Source organism: Passer domesticus, chromosome 8 (assembly GCF_036417665.1).
Source record: "Passer domesticus isolate bPasDom1 chromosome 8, bPasDom1.hap1, whole genome shotgun sequence".
Classification (NCBI taxonomy): Eukaryota; Metazoa; Chordata; class Aves; order Passeriformes; family Passeridae; genus Passer; species Passer domesticus.
The window spans coordinates 44,144,968-44,162,821 of record NC_087481.1 but is presented as its reverse complement, the minus strand read 5'-3'; the positions used below and the strand labels follow the sequence as shown (position 1 = coordinate 44,162,821).

General features: G+C 34.9%; 1 protein-coding gene across 3 annotated transcripts in view; it reads left to right on the top strand.

Moving 5' to 3' along the window:
* Nucleotides 1-17,854, top strand: part of LOC135306654 (adhesion G protein-coupled receptor A3-like) — a 254,345-nt gene that overhangs the window by 102,210 nt on the left and 134,281 nt on the right. For all 3 annotated transcript variants that reach the window (XM_064430966.1, XM_064430967.1, XM_064430968.1), the window contains exons 5-6: nucleotides 1,551-1,622; nucleotides 2,403-2,566. In XM_064430966.1, the coding sequence (XP_064287036.1) occupies nucleotides 1,551-1,622; nucleotides 2,403-2,566 (236 nt within the window). The remainder of the gene's footprint in view (nucleotides 1-1,550; nucleotides 1,623-2,402; nucleotides 2,567-17,854) is intronic.

Genomic DNA, 17,854 nt, shown 5'->3' with positions numbered 1-17,854 from the left:
TTTGGTTTCCTGTTGACAAATCCAAAATATTAAAGGTAGAGAAATATTTGTCTACAAGCAAACATTCATTTCCACATTCAGAGATATCCACACTTGAAGAGGTACTTGAAAGTTCTTCTATCACAATTGTATAAAGGTGCCTTGTTAAATAAAATCTTAAAAATTTGTTCAGTTATATCAACTCAATAATTTCACTTGATGTTGCTGAGCCAGTTTATTTTTATTACCAGAATTTTGTTTTAAACTACTAAGATTTATTACAGTGTTCAGTTGTATGCAAAAATGATATTTGTTATTGTTTCAAGAGTGTTTTAAATTAATTTATAAATTAGCAATATTTTCTCTTCTTACCTGAGTTCATTGATCCACAGATTTCTGGGCAGGTTTCAGTAGACAGCAGGGTTCTCAAGTTTCATCTTTTTTACTTTGGTTCCTTACCTGGTTCAGATCTCTTGCAGCTTGACAGATCCCTCACTGTGAGCACACTGCTCCTGATCTGAATGTCACTCTTCAGTTTAGCTTACGTTATTTACTTTGTAGACAAAAGAGAAGTAAAATTAATAATTATAACAGCATCCTTTTTAAAGAAAAAGTAATAAAACCATTTTATTTGACAGTCTATTTTTTTTTTCATATATCTGCAACATATCTCCTCTGAAGAGCTCTGAAGTTTTCCTGATAACTGTATTTTTGTAACCAACTTTGAATTCAAACACCTAGTGTTCAGGCACTGGACAGAAAGGAACATATGCCAGTATTTCATAAGTAGCTAATTCATATGCTCTGAAATTTTAATCTTGGATATAATTTTTAGATTTATGGGTATAGAATAAGACATTATTACTTGACAATTAAGCATTTAATTTTTGTACTACTAAGGCACTGGCAGAGCAATACTGTTAAGCTGTGTAAAAGTGAATTGCCTCTGTTTGCAAGTATTCAGCCTGAGCCATTCAGCCATCAAGACAAGAGTAGAGCAGTAATTAAAATGGAAATGACCTAATTTAAGGATGGGAAAAATTGGTGTGTTTAAAGTCCTTTGTAATAAAACTATTTGTGTAGTCACTTTGAAAACTCATTACTGTTTTAAGGAATTGCTTGAATTCTTTAGAACCTTTCTAAATTAACATTACTAAATTAAGACACTGGTTTTGTTTTTTTAACTTGAAGTGACATTCTGTCTATACAATAAAAATACAATATAGGTCTCATTGACTAATTATTTTATTAATATTTTCACTCAAATTCTAGAATATTCTCTTCTTAATTTCTGTTCTTTTAAATATGTAGAAGTGTTCCTCTTTATGAGACCAAATGAATTGTAAGTATTTCTGCTGTCGAAATAAAACAAGTAAGAGTGTGTGAATTGATTAAAATATTACTGTCACCTACCAAAACCAAAAGACAATGCACCAAATTTAAATATGTTTTTACTGTTGTCAGGAAAGCAAAACTTTTTAATTAGCATTGGGAAAATTATATTCTATAACAATTTTCTTTTCTTCTTGTATTTGTTATAACCAACAGTAAATTGCTTCTTTTTTCCCTAGGAATTTGTCAGGGAATATTTTTTCAAGTCTCATGAATGGACTTTTTTCTGAGCTGCTAGCTCTGAAAGCCCTGTGAGTATCGTTCCTTTTGTTTGTAATCTGAAATACTTCAGAAACACATTAGAATCAACATAGAAGCGTTGAATATGAATTCAAGCAGGGCTGTTTCTGGAGATACATTCTAAAAATAAAAGCTGCAGTATTTTGTTCTCCATGTCTGTCTCACTGTTGATGAGCTGCCACCTTTATCTGTTGCAGGGAAATGTATTGCACTGACAATTCAACCCCATTCCTGGCTAGCGCAGTCTGGTCCTCCTGACTAGAATACTTTTTTTTAAATTATTATTTTTTAACTTTATAATCTTACACTTTTCCATGGTTTCATGCATTAAATTTTATTGGGCCTCTAATTGCATAAAACCAGTAATGTTAAATATTTTTCCAGGAATTATACTAGCATTTCCCAGTTATTGATATAGGTTGTACTTGCCTAAGATTTCAAAGTGTATACTGAACGTTTCTACTTAGAGGGGTTTTTAGAAATAAAAGCATGTTATAGTGTGATTTTCTATTTTGAGTAACACAGACTCAAAATTATTTCAGTAGCCAATGATGCTGACCTGGAACCAAACCCAGAATTTTGCATAATATTATGAAAGTAATAAAGAGTGGGACAATGTGTATTGGTTGTCTCAGACTATCTTTGAATTCATACATCCATCGTTATGCATTAATCTAGAATTCTCTTTGGAATTAGAATAATTATATAGTGGATAATCTGAATCTAGCAGAAGAAATTATGTTCATGGAAACTGCATATTTACCAATTGTGGTCATTCTTTGCCTTTGTAGACATTTCAACACTGATTCACTGATTTGTGACTGTAACCTGAAATGGGTCTTGCAATGGGCCAGAAATGCTTCAGTCCGAATAGCAGAGGAAACAGTCTGTGCTTACCCCAGTGCTTTACATGGACTGTCACTTTACAACCTGAAGGAAAACCAGCTGATCTGTGGTGAGTTGTACTCTCATTTAGTAGTACAATTTGAAGTGGAATCCAGAGAAAATATCAAAAAACCCCAGAAATTATGCAAAAAAAGCAAAATAAAAATTAATAAATCTGACAGGTGTGTGACACAGAAGATACACCTGAGAATGAAACAGAACAGAAAAAAAATAGAAATTTCTTATTTCATATCCCTAGAACACTACTGTTCTGCAATGTATTCAGTAATATGCAATTATGACATAGAGCATTTAACTATGATGTTAGTTCTACATTGTATTCCTCAATAAACTGAGGATTCCTACAGGAGTTTATATAATGTTTCTTTCAAGTTATGCATCTGACAGTCAATGTAAAATTTAATTCTTGTATTTTTTTTATTTTTATCAACCTGTAACTATGCATTTTATCACTGCTTCCTGGGGATGAAAAGAATTTTTACAGTGAGTTTCAGTTAGGTGAATTCTGTATTTGGAGATCTAGAAAAGAAATGTTTTTTGGATATTTTTCACCATAAAAAACATGATAAATATGGTGTGAGGGAGAAAGCAAAAAGATAAAGAAAACTCATTTCACACTGGGCATTGTCTAGCAATGATTAAACCAGAGATTTTTAAAATCATCATGCTGCAGAGAAAAGATTGCTGCCTGAGATGATGCCGGTGGGTTCCAGAATCAAAAGTCTAATTTCACACATAGTTGATGAATTTCAGAATCTTTGAATCTTTGATATGCTTGAATGACAAAAAATTGCTGAGCCTGTGGCTTTGCTAATGACTTTTGCAAACAGCAGAGTCACACATTTCTTCTAATAACCAGAAGAAGATTGATGTGTGTGGTAACAAACATATTAACAGCAGGAGGAAGGTCAGAAATTGCTTGGAATGATATAGAGAATTGGTTTTAACCACAAATACAGATGTTTATAGGTTGGAAGAAATGTGAAAGGATGTGAATGCTACCTACAGATGGTCCATCGGTAAATTGTAAATTGTTAAGGTAAATTGTTAAGGAAACTCAGATAGGTTTCTGGAGGCAAATATGGAGTGAATTCTTGTGAGGGCAAGGCAGAGACATTTCCAGTGGCCTGCATTATCAAACATTTTAAATTCTGCAGTGCTCTTCAAATATTAAGGTCCCATGTTCTATAGAGCCAGCATGGGCATCTTCATAGAGATCCATTGCCCAGCAGGAAAAGTAGTTCTTCTAAAAGTGCTGGAATGATCAGAAGAGTGATTAAGAACTGTTAATTGGTATTTCCAGGTAACAAGTGAATATAAATCTCTGAATTCTACAGAGGAAATGAAAGCAATATCTCAGAATTTTATAATTTAATTCCTAATAGGATTCCCTATCAGGCCTTTGATATAGAATTTATAATGGTCATCTAGTTCTCACTCCTATTTACAATCTCCACAGAACACTTAACAAGGGCTGTAACGACTGCCAGTAGCTTGACTTTGCTTCCAATATCTGCAGAGAGTTTCAGTGGTTATTATTGCTGAGCCTTCCACCAGCTCTGTAATATCTGCCAGGTATTTCATGGTGCTCAGAGTATCTGCTGGGTAGCTCACAGTGCCCAGAACATTTAGCAATTTCATTTTCAGTAAGTTAATTTGAGCTTAGACATAATAGAAGGCTGTCTGGCACCAAAATAATAATAGTTATTGAGGACGATTTATAAATAATATGTGTTGAAATATGCACATAGCTGATCAAATTAAACATATCTTAAAAAAAATATTGAGTGACCTGAAAATTAAAAACTCCTTCATGTGAACATCATCTGTATTGTCAGGTATTTGTAGACACTGATTTCCTTCTACATGCTAAAAGATGTCATGAGATATCACAGTCACAAGATGAGCCAAAAAAAAAAGAAGAATGAAAGGGAAAAAATTAAAATTGGAGAGAATTGGCAAAGTGTTTTGCAGGGGAGTTAGGGAATGAACCAAAAAGTCAAAGTATGTGGACTCTGAATAGCTATAGGGAACAGTTTGCCATCATCTTTTTAGATTATTTTATATGTTGAGGTGAGAAAAGATTAATCTTTTGGATTTCTTCCTGGCAAATCGTTCTCACACATCTACTTATGATAGCCAGAGTAGTAAGTTTCCTGTTGAAAACAGTTGCATGGACCTGCTTTAGGAGCTATGTAACTACACAGTTTTAGAATTCCCAAGGTTCTGCTTGCATATTTTACTAACAGCTTTTAAGAGCTACTTAAATCTTCTTTAAAAAAGTTCTCCAACTGTCAGAATTGTTTGGTTATAAAACAATTCTTCGCAATGTTGGAAATAAGGCTGAAAAGCTAATTTAATGACAAAGTATGGTTTTGTCCTTGTCTTCTGCCTTAAAGATGTGGAGCTGTGGTGAATTCATAATGCTATAGACAAAGTATCTTTCTGAAAAATGGTTGTGAAATTGGCTTCATGCAGTGCCTTGTTACTCTTTCTCCATGACTCCAAATACAAGATACTCAATTTCCAGGAGGAAAATTATATTTTCCTGAATATGAGTGCTATAAATTTCTAATTTTCCTAGATATGAGTGCTGAGTTCTGATAGGAGTCTCTGATTTTCTCTGGCTCACATCACCAGCAGAGATGGATTCTCTGCAAAATTCTTCACTCAGGAAAGACCCATATGAGTTTTTGTCTTGAGGGGATTATGAAAGGTTGCTCCTAAAGCTGGGTTTTGATTATCTATACTGATGAATGAGATATTATAATTTATTTTCTCAGTCTCAAAACTGTATTAATGTTACTGAAACAGCATGAATAAGTAAAAATTATTCAGTTGTTCTGCAAATTACAATTGACATATAACTGTGATGGAGTGCTTTTCTGTTAAAAAATGTTGACTCATCAAAACAGATGTTTGCAAAAGTGCTGACTTTCTTTTTTGCTCCAATTAGATTTTATTTAAAAGTTAGAAAATAGTTGACATAATATCAATAATATTTAAATAAATGTTTTGACTAAAATGCTGAAAATGTTTGCTGAATGTCACAAAAAATATTGCAAAGGTCAAAGTAGAGAAATAATTTTATGGTGCCTTAAGACATTCAGTTATGTATGTATTTATTTATTTATTCCACAAAGAAAATTATCTAATTCTCCTGGGACAGAGTGCTGTTTCTCTTACACATCTCCTGCAAATTAAAATTTTGGGTTTTGAATATATACATATGCTCTACTGATGTTTGTAAATAAGTAATTGAGAACATATTATTCCCTTCTGTTAATTAAAAAAGAAAAAAAGAAAATATAAAAGGATGTTGAGAAATCTGTTTTTTTTTTTTTTGCTTAGAGTTTATTGCATTAATACATAATAAATTACATTTTAATTCTTTATCATTATGGATTTTTTCATGCAGTTAGTACATAAGTTTTGCTCTTTTCTGGTGTCAATAGCTTTTCTGGTTTCTGTGGTCTACTGGTCTAATCTTGGTCGCAATATGGTTGCATGGACCTATAAAGCAGGCAGGTTCAAAGAACTAGAGGTAGTATCTTGATTCTCAGGAAATCTAAATGCACAGAATAGTCTACATTGTTTTCAAGTGATTTTGCTCTACTCAGCCAGATGGTTTGCTGTGCATACATTCACATCACTGTATCACAGCACTTTCAGGCAAGCTGGTTCTGCTGCATGACCCCTTTCCTGTAGCTGTCCTTCCCTTTCCGAGCCATGTTGTGAGACAGTCTGACAGAAAGCCCCATAAAGAATCTTGCCCCACAAAGCAATCTTAAACAATCCTGGGTGGCTCTCAGGCCACGTTAGCAGAGCTTGCTCTGGCTCTTTGCATCTGACATCCCATATGAGATGCTGGCTAAAGGTAATCCCCAAAAACTGTGTCTGCCCTTTTTCTCTGTGTTGATGTAAAACTATGCACAGGTCTTTTCCTTGGAAGAAACAAATCGATTGCTTCTCTCTTTATTATGCTTCTGCATTGAATGTTTCTGTTTCCCCCTTCCTTATTATCTGTGTTGAATTGAATGGGAGAAAATCTCTTTCCATGTTGAGCTGCTTCAACACAGGACTGTAGGACAAGAGTTACAAGAAGTTCTAAGACACAGCGTTATTTATTCACCTGTAGTCTGCACATCTCTGAAAAACCCATGCCATTGTAATAATTAAAACTAGGAAATGGAAACAATTAACAAAGCTAGTATTAATACATGTTCTCCTTATACCATCCTCAGCAAAGAAATTTCACATGTAAAGGAAACACTTAAAAGCACAAATTTTAGATACATTCATTGAGGATACAGGGGAAAATATGGTAGAAATAGAATTGGAAAGCACAGAGTAACGGCAAATTACAAAACAAATATCTCAGCTGACTATTTTGTATTCTTTCTTGTATTGACATAGGTGAGATAGCATCTGGTTTTTAGGTACCATCTCATCTACCACAAATGAGTCACAGGAGCCTGTTTTTCAGAGGTGGAGTACCCAGAGCTTCAGTACCTAGAGGCTTGGTTTGAATTGTTGCTCTGTGTGCTTCACATTCATGGAAATCAACAGTAGGGTGTTTCACAGAGGGGTTATTACAGTAAATTATTTTGAAAATATGCATTATGCCAAAATGTGTGTTCTGTCCATGGGTGGTGTGCCTGTCGGCTGTGATCCATAGAACTCTAAGTGTTTATATCAAACTTACAGTGAGAAATTCTTTGGGTTGGGCCACAATTTACTAAAAGCTTTCATAGTCAATTTGGACTTTCACCGGGGATGGTAAAGAGTGAGCACTTAAAATAGAACTGGAATTTTGTCTGTGTAGGATCTGTGTGGTGAGGCTGCTGCCATGCCTTAGGGAGCTGTCTGCTGAGAAAAGTGTTAACACTGCAGTAGAATAAAAATCCATCCTATTGAAAATAGAGATGAGAAAAGAAGATAATAGTTGTGAGTTGTGAGTGTCCAACAGTGTTTGAATTACAACTCAGTCTCTGAATTCTGTAAACTACCTTAGTTTAAAGTGTTAACTCATGACTGAAATTAGCAAGTTCTGGCTCATAAAATATTATTGAAATGTGGGGTTTGGGGTATCATAGACTCTCTACTTAGAATGGGTACTTCAAAATCAAAGAGGTAAATCCTTTTCTGACTTCTGTATTCTGAAATAAAATTCTTTAAATGTTTCATAGAAAATATGAATAATTTATTGGAAGGGAGGAGATAAAGTTGTTAGGGAATTGTTTGTACTTAACCAGCACCTTGTCTTTTGTAGTTTGCTTCACTTCACTGAGAATCAGAGTATCTGTTCCCCCAAAGGAGCAGAGTCAGGCTAAAATGTAGGTGCTTTTTGCTCTGATGCTCCATACCTGTTCACATTGAAACTTGTGCAAAGCAAAAAAAAGAAAAAAGTCACAATTATATGCATTAATTCTATTTGTGTTCTTAAGATATTTCTTGTACGTTTTAAGATTAAATTTCTTACAAAGGTAGGAAGTACTTTCATCATTACCTATCTTCTGTCACATTTTCTAATCTGCATTTCTCATGCTTAAATATCAGAGAACATTAGGGTATATTTCTCTCAGGCTACATGCTGCTTCCTAGTCTATTTTTATAAGTAATTTTTTCCCTTTTGGAATCTCACCTAAAATGCAAAAATATTTGAAACATTCAAGACATTTTAAATCAATTGGAGTAATACCACTGGGAAAAAAAACCAGAACATCTTCTTTTCTATACTTCCTCTGTAAAGTACTTTCATTTTTTGAAGCAGCTTTCTTTTTCCTTGACATAGATTCTTAAAACAGAGTGTGGCTTTAAGTGCTTTCTCAGCAGTGATGGAATAGTGTTGTTTTAGATGTTGTATTTGTGGAAATGTCTTTATAATTTTACCTGATGTAATTGCACATTGTTTCCCCATCATTCCTAGAAGAGTAAGTCAGTATCTACTGTCCAATCGTAAGAACTTTGAAAGAAACATGTACTTTTAAAATGCTGAAAAAGGAAAAAAAAAAAACAAATAATGGGGAATTTTGTTTTTGAAAGAACGTTTTCAACATTTAAATTCAAGCTTAAATCAACTGAATGCATTCAGCCTTCATCTGTGTCACTTTTTAAGAGTACTGTCAACGATCTTGTGTTAGGGATATTGGTTAAGAAGTGAGATTTGAAATTCCTTTTTTCATGTGGTGCCAAAAATTAAATATCTATGATCTCATTCAAGTTTTAAATTATGAATATATATATTTGCACATAGATTATTATTAAAAGTTTCCTTTTCTATGTAAAATACATTGCAAGAAAACACTGGTTTGAAATTAACAAATAATATTTTTTCTTCATATCTTTTGCTCAGTGTACATAAAATATTTTTGGTAACATCTGTGACTTACTTAAACTTATGGACAGGTTTGAGATTATTGTTTCAATCATTTCCTTATTAATTTACAAGTCATTCTTACTGCTTTAACACAGTGTAAATATTGAACTGTGGGGGGGTTTCAGTATGTACTAACTCACTAAACTCAAAGCCTCAAGCAGGAAGAATGATGGATTAATTATCCAGATTTAGATTTTAGTCCTGCAGTTTCTTGGCAGTCCACAGGTAGCTTGCTGCATTCATGCAGAGCATCATTGTCTTCCAGAATATGCAGGATCAAGACTTCAGCTCTAATTCTGCAGGGAGTGCCTAATCACATGAGTAGGTTTAATTATGTTAAAATAGGAATATTCACTCTAATAACCTTTCACAGGATTAGGTTTTGCAAGATATGGATAGTGATACAATTAGTAGTATTTAAAGCCTCTTCCAGTTACTTTAATTTTACAATGTTAGCAATTCAGGATTTTCTTTAATAAGAAAATACACATAATGACAGAATGAATATAAATCAGATAATATAACTGCATAATTTGGTCTTCCAAAGATATAGGGGTAAGTTCATTTTATGTTAGAGTTAAGTGGCCATTTCTATATCAATGTTGGTTTCCATGCTATCATTTGGTAGTATGAAATGAGCAATGCTCTAACCTTTTGTCTCCAGATTCTAGATTTCTCATACAATATGATCAGTCTCAAAATGGGGGGAAAAGGACTATATTGCCCTAAATTTAATATTAAACATAATTATCTAATTTCTTTAGTGGCAGTGTAGAACACTGCTGCAAGATTGGGGCATAAAGTTAGTAACAGTTAAATCTTATAAATGTGAAATAGCAGAAATATTAAAATGTTCATTTGAGGATGAAATTTTACTCCAAAATATTTTATTGCGTTTGTGCTCACACATGAAAATTCAGTTCAACAGAAATTTTCATTCCTGAAATCTTGCTGATTTGGCAAGATGTACCCAGGACATTTAGCAAAATATCCTGGGTGCATTTTACAGGAAATGTACCCAGTTGTTTGGGTTTTTTTCCATAGCTTACTCTTATATACTGCATTAGAGGTTTTTAATGTACACTTGTGTCTTATTTTCTACATTGTCTTTGACTACTGTTCCAAAGATCATGCAAAATATCTGAAGGAAATTTTAACCAAGGTAGAATGAGAATAGCAGTGAAAGGAGGGCTTTTTAATCTTCAAACTCCTGCCCTTGAACACTTAGCTGGCCATATTCAAAAGCCAGTTGCTCATGAACAAAAAATTGTTAAAACAGTCTTGACTACAACCCATTGAGTATCTCTGAAGATGTATTCTTTATTATGGTTACATGAACATTAAAACACTAGGGTTAAATTTTAGACTAGTGATTTCTATATAAAATTATATGAGCTTTTAAACAAACCTGTGTTAATGTTGTCCAATAACAATGCTTATTAGGGTTTGCTGTAATTAATCTTGATTGTTATCATAGGAAAATTCCCTATAAAGCTTCCATCCTAACAATCTCTCTTTAAATGAAGTGTACCATAGTGGCATTTCACATTTTTAGACTTTATAGCACATGTCAACATACAGTACTTTTGTAATGTTTGTATAAACATGGCTGTTGAGAGCTACTGACACTGTCCACTGTCAGCTGGACTGAAAGGAGTTTGGAATGGAAAAAATTAATACTTCAACAGAACTGTCGCTCATTCAGCATTTCTTTTAAGAATTTTTTTAATTTTTTTTTTTACATTTTGGTATAGATGAGAACTCATGCAACCTTCTGGATTCTGAGCAATTAGGGACTATCACTGACACTTTTGGGACCTTTCTGCCACCATCTTTCTGTGATCTAAATGTGCAGTTATAATTTGAAAGTAAAAAATGTTTAAGGTTTGGAAAGATGAGTGCTACCACTGCACTCCCTAGTTAGATAGGGCTAATCAGTGTATTGGATTATACCTTTTAGACCTATTGGAGTGGGTCCAGAGGAGAGCCACAAGGATGATTGGAGACATGGAACATCTTCCCTGTGAGAAAATTCTGAGGGAGTTGTGGTTGCTCACCTGCAGAGGTGAAGGCTCCAAGACCTCAGTGCATCCTTTCAGTACCTAGAGAGGGTTTATAATAAAAATGGGGACAGACTTTTTAGTAGAGCCTCTAGCAATAGAATTAGGAGTAATGGTTTTAAATTAAAAGAGGATCTGTTTACATTAAATATAAGGAAGAAGTTTTTTACAATAAGGGTGGTGAGACATTGTCAACGGGCCACCCTGAGACGTGGTGGATGCACCACTCCTGGAAACATTCAAGGTTAGGTTAGGTGGGACTCTGAGCAAACCTGGGGAGTGAACATCCCAGCTCATTCCGGGGGCAGATTAAAGGTGATATTTTAAGGTCCATTCCAACCCAAACCATTCTATGATTCTATGATTTTGTATAGCTGGATGCTTTACCTTTCCACTGCTCAGCCATTTTGTTAACTGCAAGCTGTAATGAGTATGCAAAACCACGAGCCAGCCAGTTCACTTGCCATAAGGGTAATTTGACTAATCAAAATCAGCTTTTTAACAGTGGGTTTCTGGCTGGTGTCAGGAAGAAATTAGTGTTGATGAATTTTCCAGTGCTATAGCTGTCAATATGTTAATTTCAGCATATGGCAAATAATCAAATGCTCCCCAGCTTCCGAAGTGGAGTTCTGGGACAATTTGAAAATAAAAAATTGAAAAGTTGCAGCAGTTTTATTTGATAGGGAAGAAATCAGTGATGCGAAAACTATTTGCCTATTCTTTTAGATTTCTATGCCAGTGCAAGACAATGCAATTTTTTAATTGTTTAACTGGAAGAAAACCTTGAATTTCATATTGTGGAAGCCTTTCAAGTAACTGTTAACATTTTACAAATTAAAATGTTATGGTATTTGACATTTACATTAAATAAATGAAATCTGTTATTAAATAAATGAAACCTGTTACCTCTCTTTTTCACTGCCACTTGATTTCCTATAAAGTGAGTCACTGTTATCATCAGTGAATAAGAAAGGACTTTTTCTTGTGCTCCCTTTCAAGACACAAGTCCCTAGAACTGGTGCAAAAAGAATAATTTAGTTTTACTGGGACTTAGGAATCTAGAGGAAAGACAGGTTAAATAACTTTGTCAGGGTTGGAAATGTCATCCATCTGCTGAGTGATGGATGAAACCTGTATTACTTGGATTTGCCAAAAGTGACTAGATTTGAATTGTACATTCCCCAGCTCATCCTTTCTTAGTTTCTATCTAGCTGTAAATTATTTTAAGTAAATAAATCAGATTAGTTATATAATCCAAGTGAGTCTTGAAGACTCATTGAAAGCTATGATTGTAGCTCATCTTGGCGTATTTGCACTGAATTTTAGCTTCTGTTTTGTGTCTGTGGAATACCTCTATGAGGTTAGCTGACACAGGTAACTGCAGCACCAGTAGCAATGGACCATGGCAGCCTGGGCTCACTGTCCTTCTAACTTATGATAAATCCAGTTTATGGCTTCTGCTGATCTCCTTTGATGGCTTTACAGAAGTTTGCCAGAGTAAAATCACAATAAAGAACTTGTAGCTTCAGGTAAAACAGCATGCGTGTCAGAAATCTTGCTCTGTGGTTAGTGGCTACCATTTCAGTGCAGCAGTTAGCATTACAAAAGAAACATAACTTCATAATTTAATTATAAGATGCTGGGAAGAAAAAAAACCAACAACAAACCAACCAAAGCAAAACCACTGCTTGATATTCCTGTTTGAAGAGCATGTATGAGAGTGAAAGGGGCTGATAAAATGGTGTGGAATATCTCTTGCCATGCCAGTGTTATGGAGCTGGTGGAAATAAGAAGCTATTACACAAACAAAAGCTCTGCTTTTCCTGTGCAGTGAGTGGTAAATGAATGTGATACAAAGCTTTCTTGTCCCACGCCCAAGAGACTTACCTTATTCTGCTGTTTAATACATGTTGGCATCTGTATTTTCTTGATATTATGTTGAAATTGGAGCCAGGCACAGCTTTTATTAAAACTGAAGCTTGGCTTCAGTTCTGTATTCATTCTTGACTTCCTTGGCACGTGGTGTGGTCTGTGACCTTCTACACCAAATGTTTCATTACTGCCAGCAAATTTTGCAACACAAAAACTGGCGTTGGTGTGCTTGCACCTCCCTTTTTGGCAGGGCTGCTGTTGGAGCAATTCAGATCACGCTCTTTTCTCCAGTCCCATTTGGTAAATATCAGATATAATTTGCACTGTCAGCAATTCAGATTTTTAACTAATGTATTTCAATTTGTTTTTCCTCATTTTCATCTGTCCTTTTTCTTGGATTGGTTCCTTTGCTTTGTCCTTACTTCCAGCTTTCCCCCACTGTGCTTTCCATGCACATTTCTTTCCCACTGAGACTGTATACAAATATTAGAGCTCTAACTCACACTTTTGTCAGCAGGATGTGCCGCACTCTGTAGGCACACTCAGTTCAAATAAAAAGCCCATTGGCAATACAATAAATCAAGTGATTAACAAGAAGCAAAATGCCAACCTCTGACTTTTTTTTCTGTCCCAGAAGCTTGTGATACACTGTAGAAAACTGGATTTTCTACCAATAAACTGAAGTCAAAGGTGTATCCTGAGACGTGAGCACTGTAGTGCTGAACTGATGTGTGGGCAGCCTGGAGAAACCTGTGGACTTTCCTATTTCTGGTTGTGTGAAAACAGCTGACAGCAAACAAAGCCAGTTAATGAGGACCAGAAAAGGTATAGCAGAAAACTGTTTCTGGTGGACTGAACAGCAGAAGGTGCTGGTGTAGTATAGCTTTATGCACTTAGTAGATGCTGAGCTGTAGAGCTGAGCTGCCCAGATTAAAGGATATGCAGCAGGAAATGCAACAAAACTGGCTGGAGGTAGGACAGTTTCTCCACTACCTTGTGCTGCTCGTGTTGGTTAATGACTAGACAACTTTCTGTAGTGTTTAGACAGATCTATTGCATGGGGCAGGTTTTGTACTTAGAGGTTTGCTTTTAGTCATTTCCCCAGAAGACAGCAGAGTGCACTCGCATTGGAAGCAAATATTATCTAAAGATAGTAATATGGTACTTAAAAATGTAAATAAAATATGGGTGAAGATGCACTTTTTAATCTTTTTTACAAGCATTTTTGTTCCATGTATATCAAGAAACAGCAGTATTTCCTTCATACTCTTCCCCTTTCCAACTTGTAAAACAAAATAGAAGGCCAAAATTAGATGGGAAATTGAAATACTTTTAAAATCTCAAGAACTGAATTGTAAGGAAAACCAGGAAATACATGATGTGTGTACATGTGTGTGAGGGAAATTCTTCTATAAATATATGAAGGGCGTATGCATGGTACATTTCCGTAGAGATTCAGTTCATCTTGCTATTTTTCTATTTTTGCTAATTGTTTTTAAAATAATTTCTATTTTCTTTTTAAACATCTTGGGACGCTGCATGAATAAAAATATGCAGGGGTATACTCTATATTTGAAAAATACACAAATTATCATATTAATTCAGTGGTTTTTGTGTAACCTGATTCCTTCTCTCTATGTCCTCAGTATTCTAGTCTAGATCTAATCTGAAATACAAGACTAGATGGCATAGAGCATCAGTCAACAAAACCCTTTTCTGCTGAGAAGTGAAAGATAACGAAAAAGATGTAATTACTGTAATGATGGGTTAGACCTTTAGATTCATGCTGCAATCAGTGATTCCTGTGGTGCTCTGCTGCAATCATGGTTTAGTGCTGACTGGAGAGACAAGACAGGTAAAGACTGTAAAACACTCCATCAGCTCTTGATCTGAATGCCTGGAGAGGAGTCACACCTCTCATTTGCAGATAGGGGTGCTGGCTCCAAGATCGAGGGCAGCACAGTGAATTGTCTTGGAAGGAGCATCTTGGAATATTTTTCAAGTGTGTAAAAAGTAAATAAAATCCCTGTAAATTACTCCCTCCCTTCTCAACATGCAACAGTAAATACTTTAATTTATGAGGCTGTTGTGTCTGCCATATACAAACACACATGTATAAATATGAGTATGAAAGATTATATGTATTTAGTTATCCAAATTTAGTCTTTATTACCCACATAATCGAAGAAAAAAAATCCATTGTACAGGGCTATGCTTGCCAGAGCTGTTATATTTAAAGTGCTGTCAAATCAATACCAAAATCATTCCAAATACTTCCAGAATTTCTTTCTTCGTATTTTATTCCCAAGTCAAGCTTGAAAATGCGTGCACAGAATTAATAAATACTTTTATTTTTATTCTGAATTTGAAAGATTGTTGGATTATGGATTTAAAATAAGTATTTCCAGCTGATGCTGATGTAACTACAATAATTGTATAGCCATTTGAGATAAAGGATATTGGTCCTAACTCTGAAACTCTTACGGTGTGATTAATCCTCATAACTGTGAGCTATGTCACAAAAGTTAACTGGAACTTCTGCATGAATAATGGTTGCAGAACCAACTTCAGACATTTAAATCATTACTATCCCTGGAAAACAACTGAAGATTAGCTCTGGTATTAATATTTTTATGTGTATGTCACAGAGATTAAAAGCAGATGTTTTCCAGGAGTACTTATGCTTACCTTCTACGGTTTGCAAATGTCATAATCCATAGAAATGTTATTATTTTTAATTTGAAAATGAGTTTTCAGCATTATTTGTCAATTTCACCAACCCAAATAGGTACTTTCTCAAAGTTGGTCAGGAGGATATCGTAGCATAATGGTATGTCTGATGGATATGGTACGTCCAAGGATATGTTTAAATCATTTTGCATCTTTGTTAGCACTTAAAAGGATTTGCAAAGAAAAAGAAAATTGTTACACTATTGATAGGACTGATCATTTTTTGACATGCTGAAGTAAATTTTTCATTCAGTTCTGATCATTAATTTACAAAACCTGTAGAGAACGCCTCATGCCCACTGCATTTCTGGGTTTGGTGATCCCCAAGGCTGAACAACACAAGGGGTTATGGGACAGCCTTGGACACCAACGCTCAAGACAGAGAGAAGTTCAGAGTGATAGTGTTACACTTCATCCATATGCTCAGCAGGTTATTTAACTTGACTTAAAGATATTGATATTCTAGTTCACACTCTTCCTACTTCATAGCCTCACGACACAATGTGTCACTCACTGCATGACCAAAACCATTTGACCAGATACAACATCCTTAGTCAAAAACAACTGTATGGATGAGAAATATTTTGTTTCTGTGAGTAGTATCTGTTGCTGTTGTACATGTCACAGTATGCTTAATTTTTCTATGTTTTGGTAGTAATTTAATTAATTTATGGATAAATTTGTATTCTATATATTTCCTTATATTTCATAATTGACTTCATAATGCAACACAAAAATCACAACATTTTGGAGAGAGAATCTTTCCATCTGCTAGTTAGACATTTAATATAAAGGACTGAGACCAAGGCTGCAGTTATTAGGAATGAGACATTAATAGGAATGAGGTTTACCTTCTCTTCTCTTCTTAATTAGAAGTCAAAAATCAGATGAAAATGCTGTGTATGTTTCAAGGAATTTTGGTATCACATCATTGTCTCCATACAATCAAAAGGTAAATTACAGGCTGTGTGCACAGGTAAGGAGTGCTTTCTGAAGGCTGCACTTTATAGTCAAAGCAGACTTGAAACATTTCACTAGAGAGAAGCTGGTCCCTTAATCCTCTGCATGCTTCTCCCAAACAGGAGTAGCACATATTCACTTGTACTAATTTTGCATGCTGTGCTGGCCAGCATTCTTCTTTGTATAAAAGTAGGAGTGATCCCGCTCACTGTTTACTCAAAGCAGGTGATGAATGTTTAACAAAATAGTACCAAGGGCCCAAAGCAGGGTTTGTAAGTGCAGCTGCTCACAATTTAAGAGTTCTGAAGACAACACCTGAATGACATAAAAAAGTGTGGTAGGGTGGAATGCTGAGTAAGAGGAAGAACACTATTGGCTGTCCACAAATTTTAGGAGTTGTAGAACCAGTGATTATGGCTTGCAACCTGGATAGGCATGGCTAAGTTCATCTGTATTTGTTATGGGCAATGGAAGAAGATAAAATGGCAAGCAGTGAAATGGAAAAAAAAAGTACTTGTCAGAAAAATAGATGTTTGAGTAGTTACCAGTGGTGCAAATGGTGGAAGGGTGACCTTTCATCTGCCAGCTCTGTAGGATGGATTGATATTAATGATGAGAGGCCTTTAAATGAAAACAGAAAAAAAAAAAAGAAGGGATAAGATCTAGCTTTAAAATTCTCTTTCCTCATCAAGGTAGAATGATAACCAAGGTGCAAGACTTGCAAGACTATAGGTCTTTCATCTAAGGTGGGATTTCAGAGTGAGGTTAAAAAATGATCCAGGCTCAGTGAATTGTTTTGGTGTTGGAGCCTGAGGTGAAAATGCTGTATTGTAGGAACTGTTGTGCATGATGTTCCTGAGACTATAGGACTGAGGAAAATAACCTTCAGTCACTCTCAAATCTATGAACTAGCAGATTTTCATCAGGATGAAAAAATGTACATAACTTCCAAATTTGCATTTTTTTAAAAACTGTGTTTAGGCATTTGGATTTCTGATTACAAGAGCTGTTTTTTTGTAATAGCCTGCTTAGAATGTGCAGTATTCTCATTATTGGGATGTTTCTGGGAGAGAGCTTCGAGAGATAAAGTTGATTTTAAAAATATGGTAAAAAGTATTCATCCTTAAATAGATAAAAAGAACTACTTAGCTAAATATTTAATGTTAAGTAATTATCTAGAGAGTAGAGATGATTTGTGGAATAGGCAGAAGGAACGGGAAATGAAAAGTCATGGGGACAGTTGAACTGAAGAGGAAAGTTTAACTATTATTAGTCTTATTATTATCCAAATCCCAGGCAAATGAAGTAGCTTAGGCCCTCTAGACAGTAAGTTTTG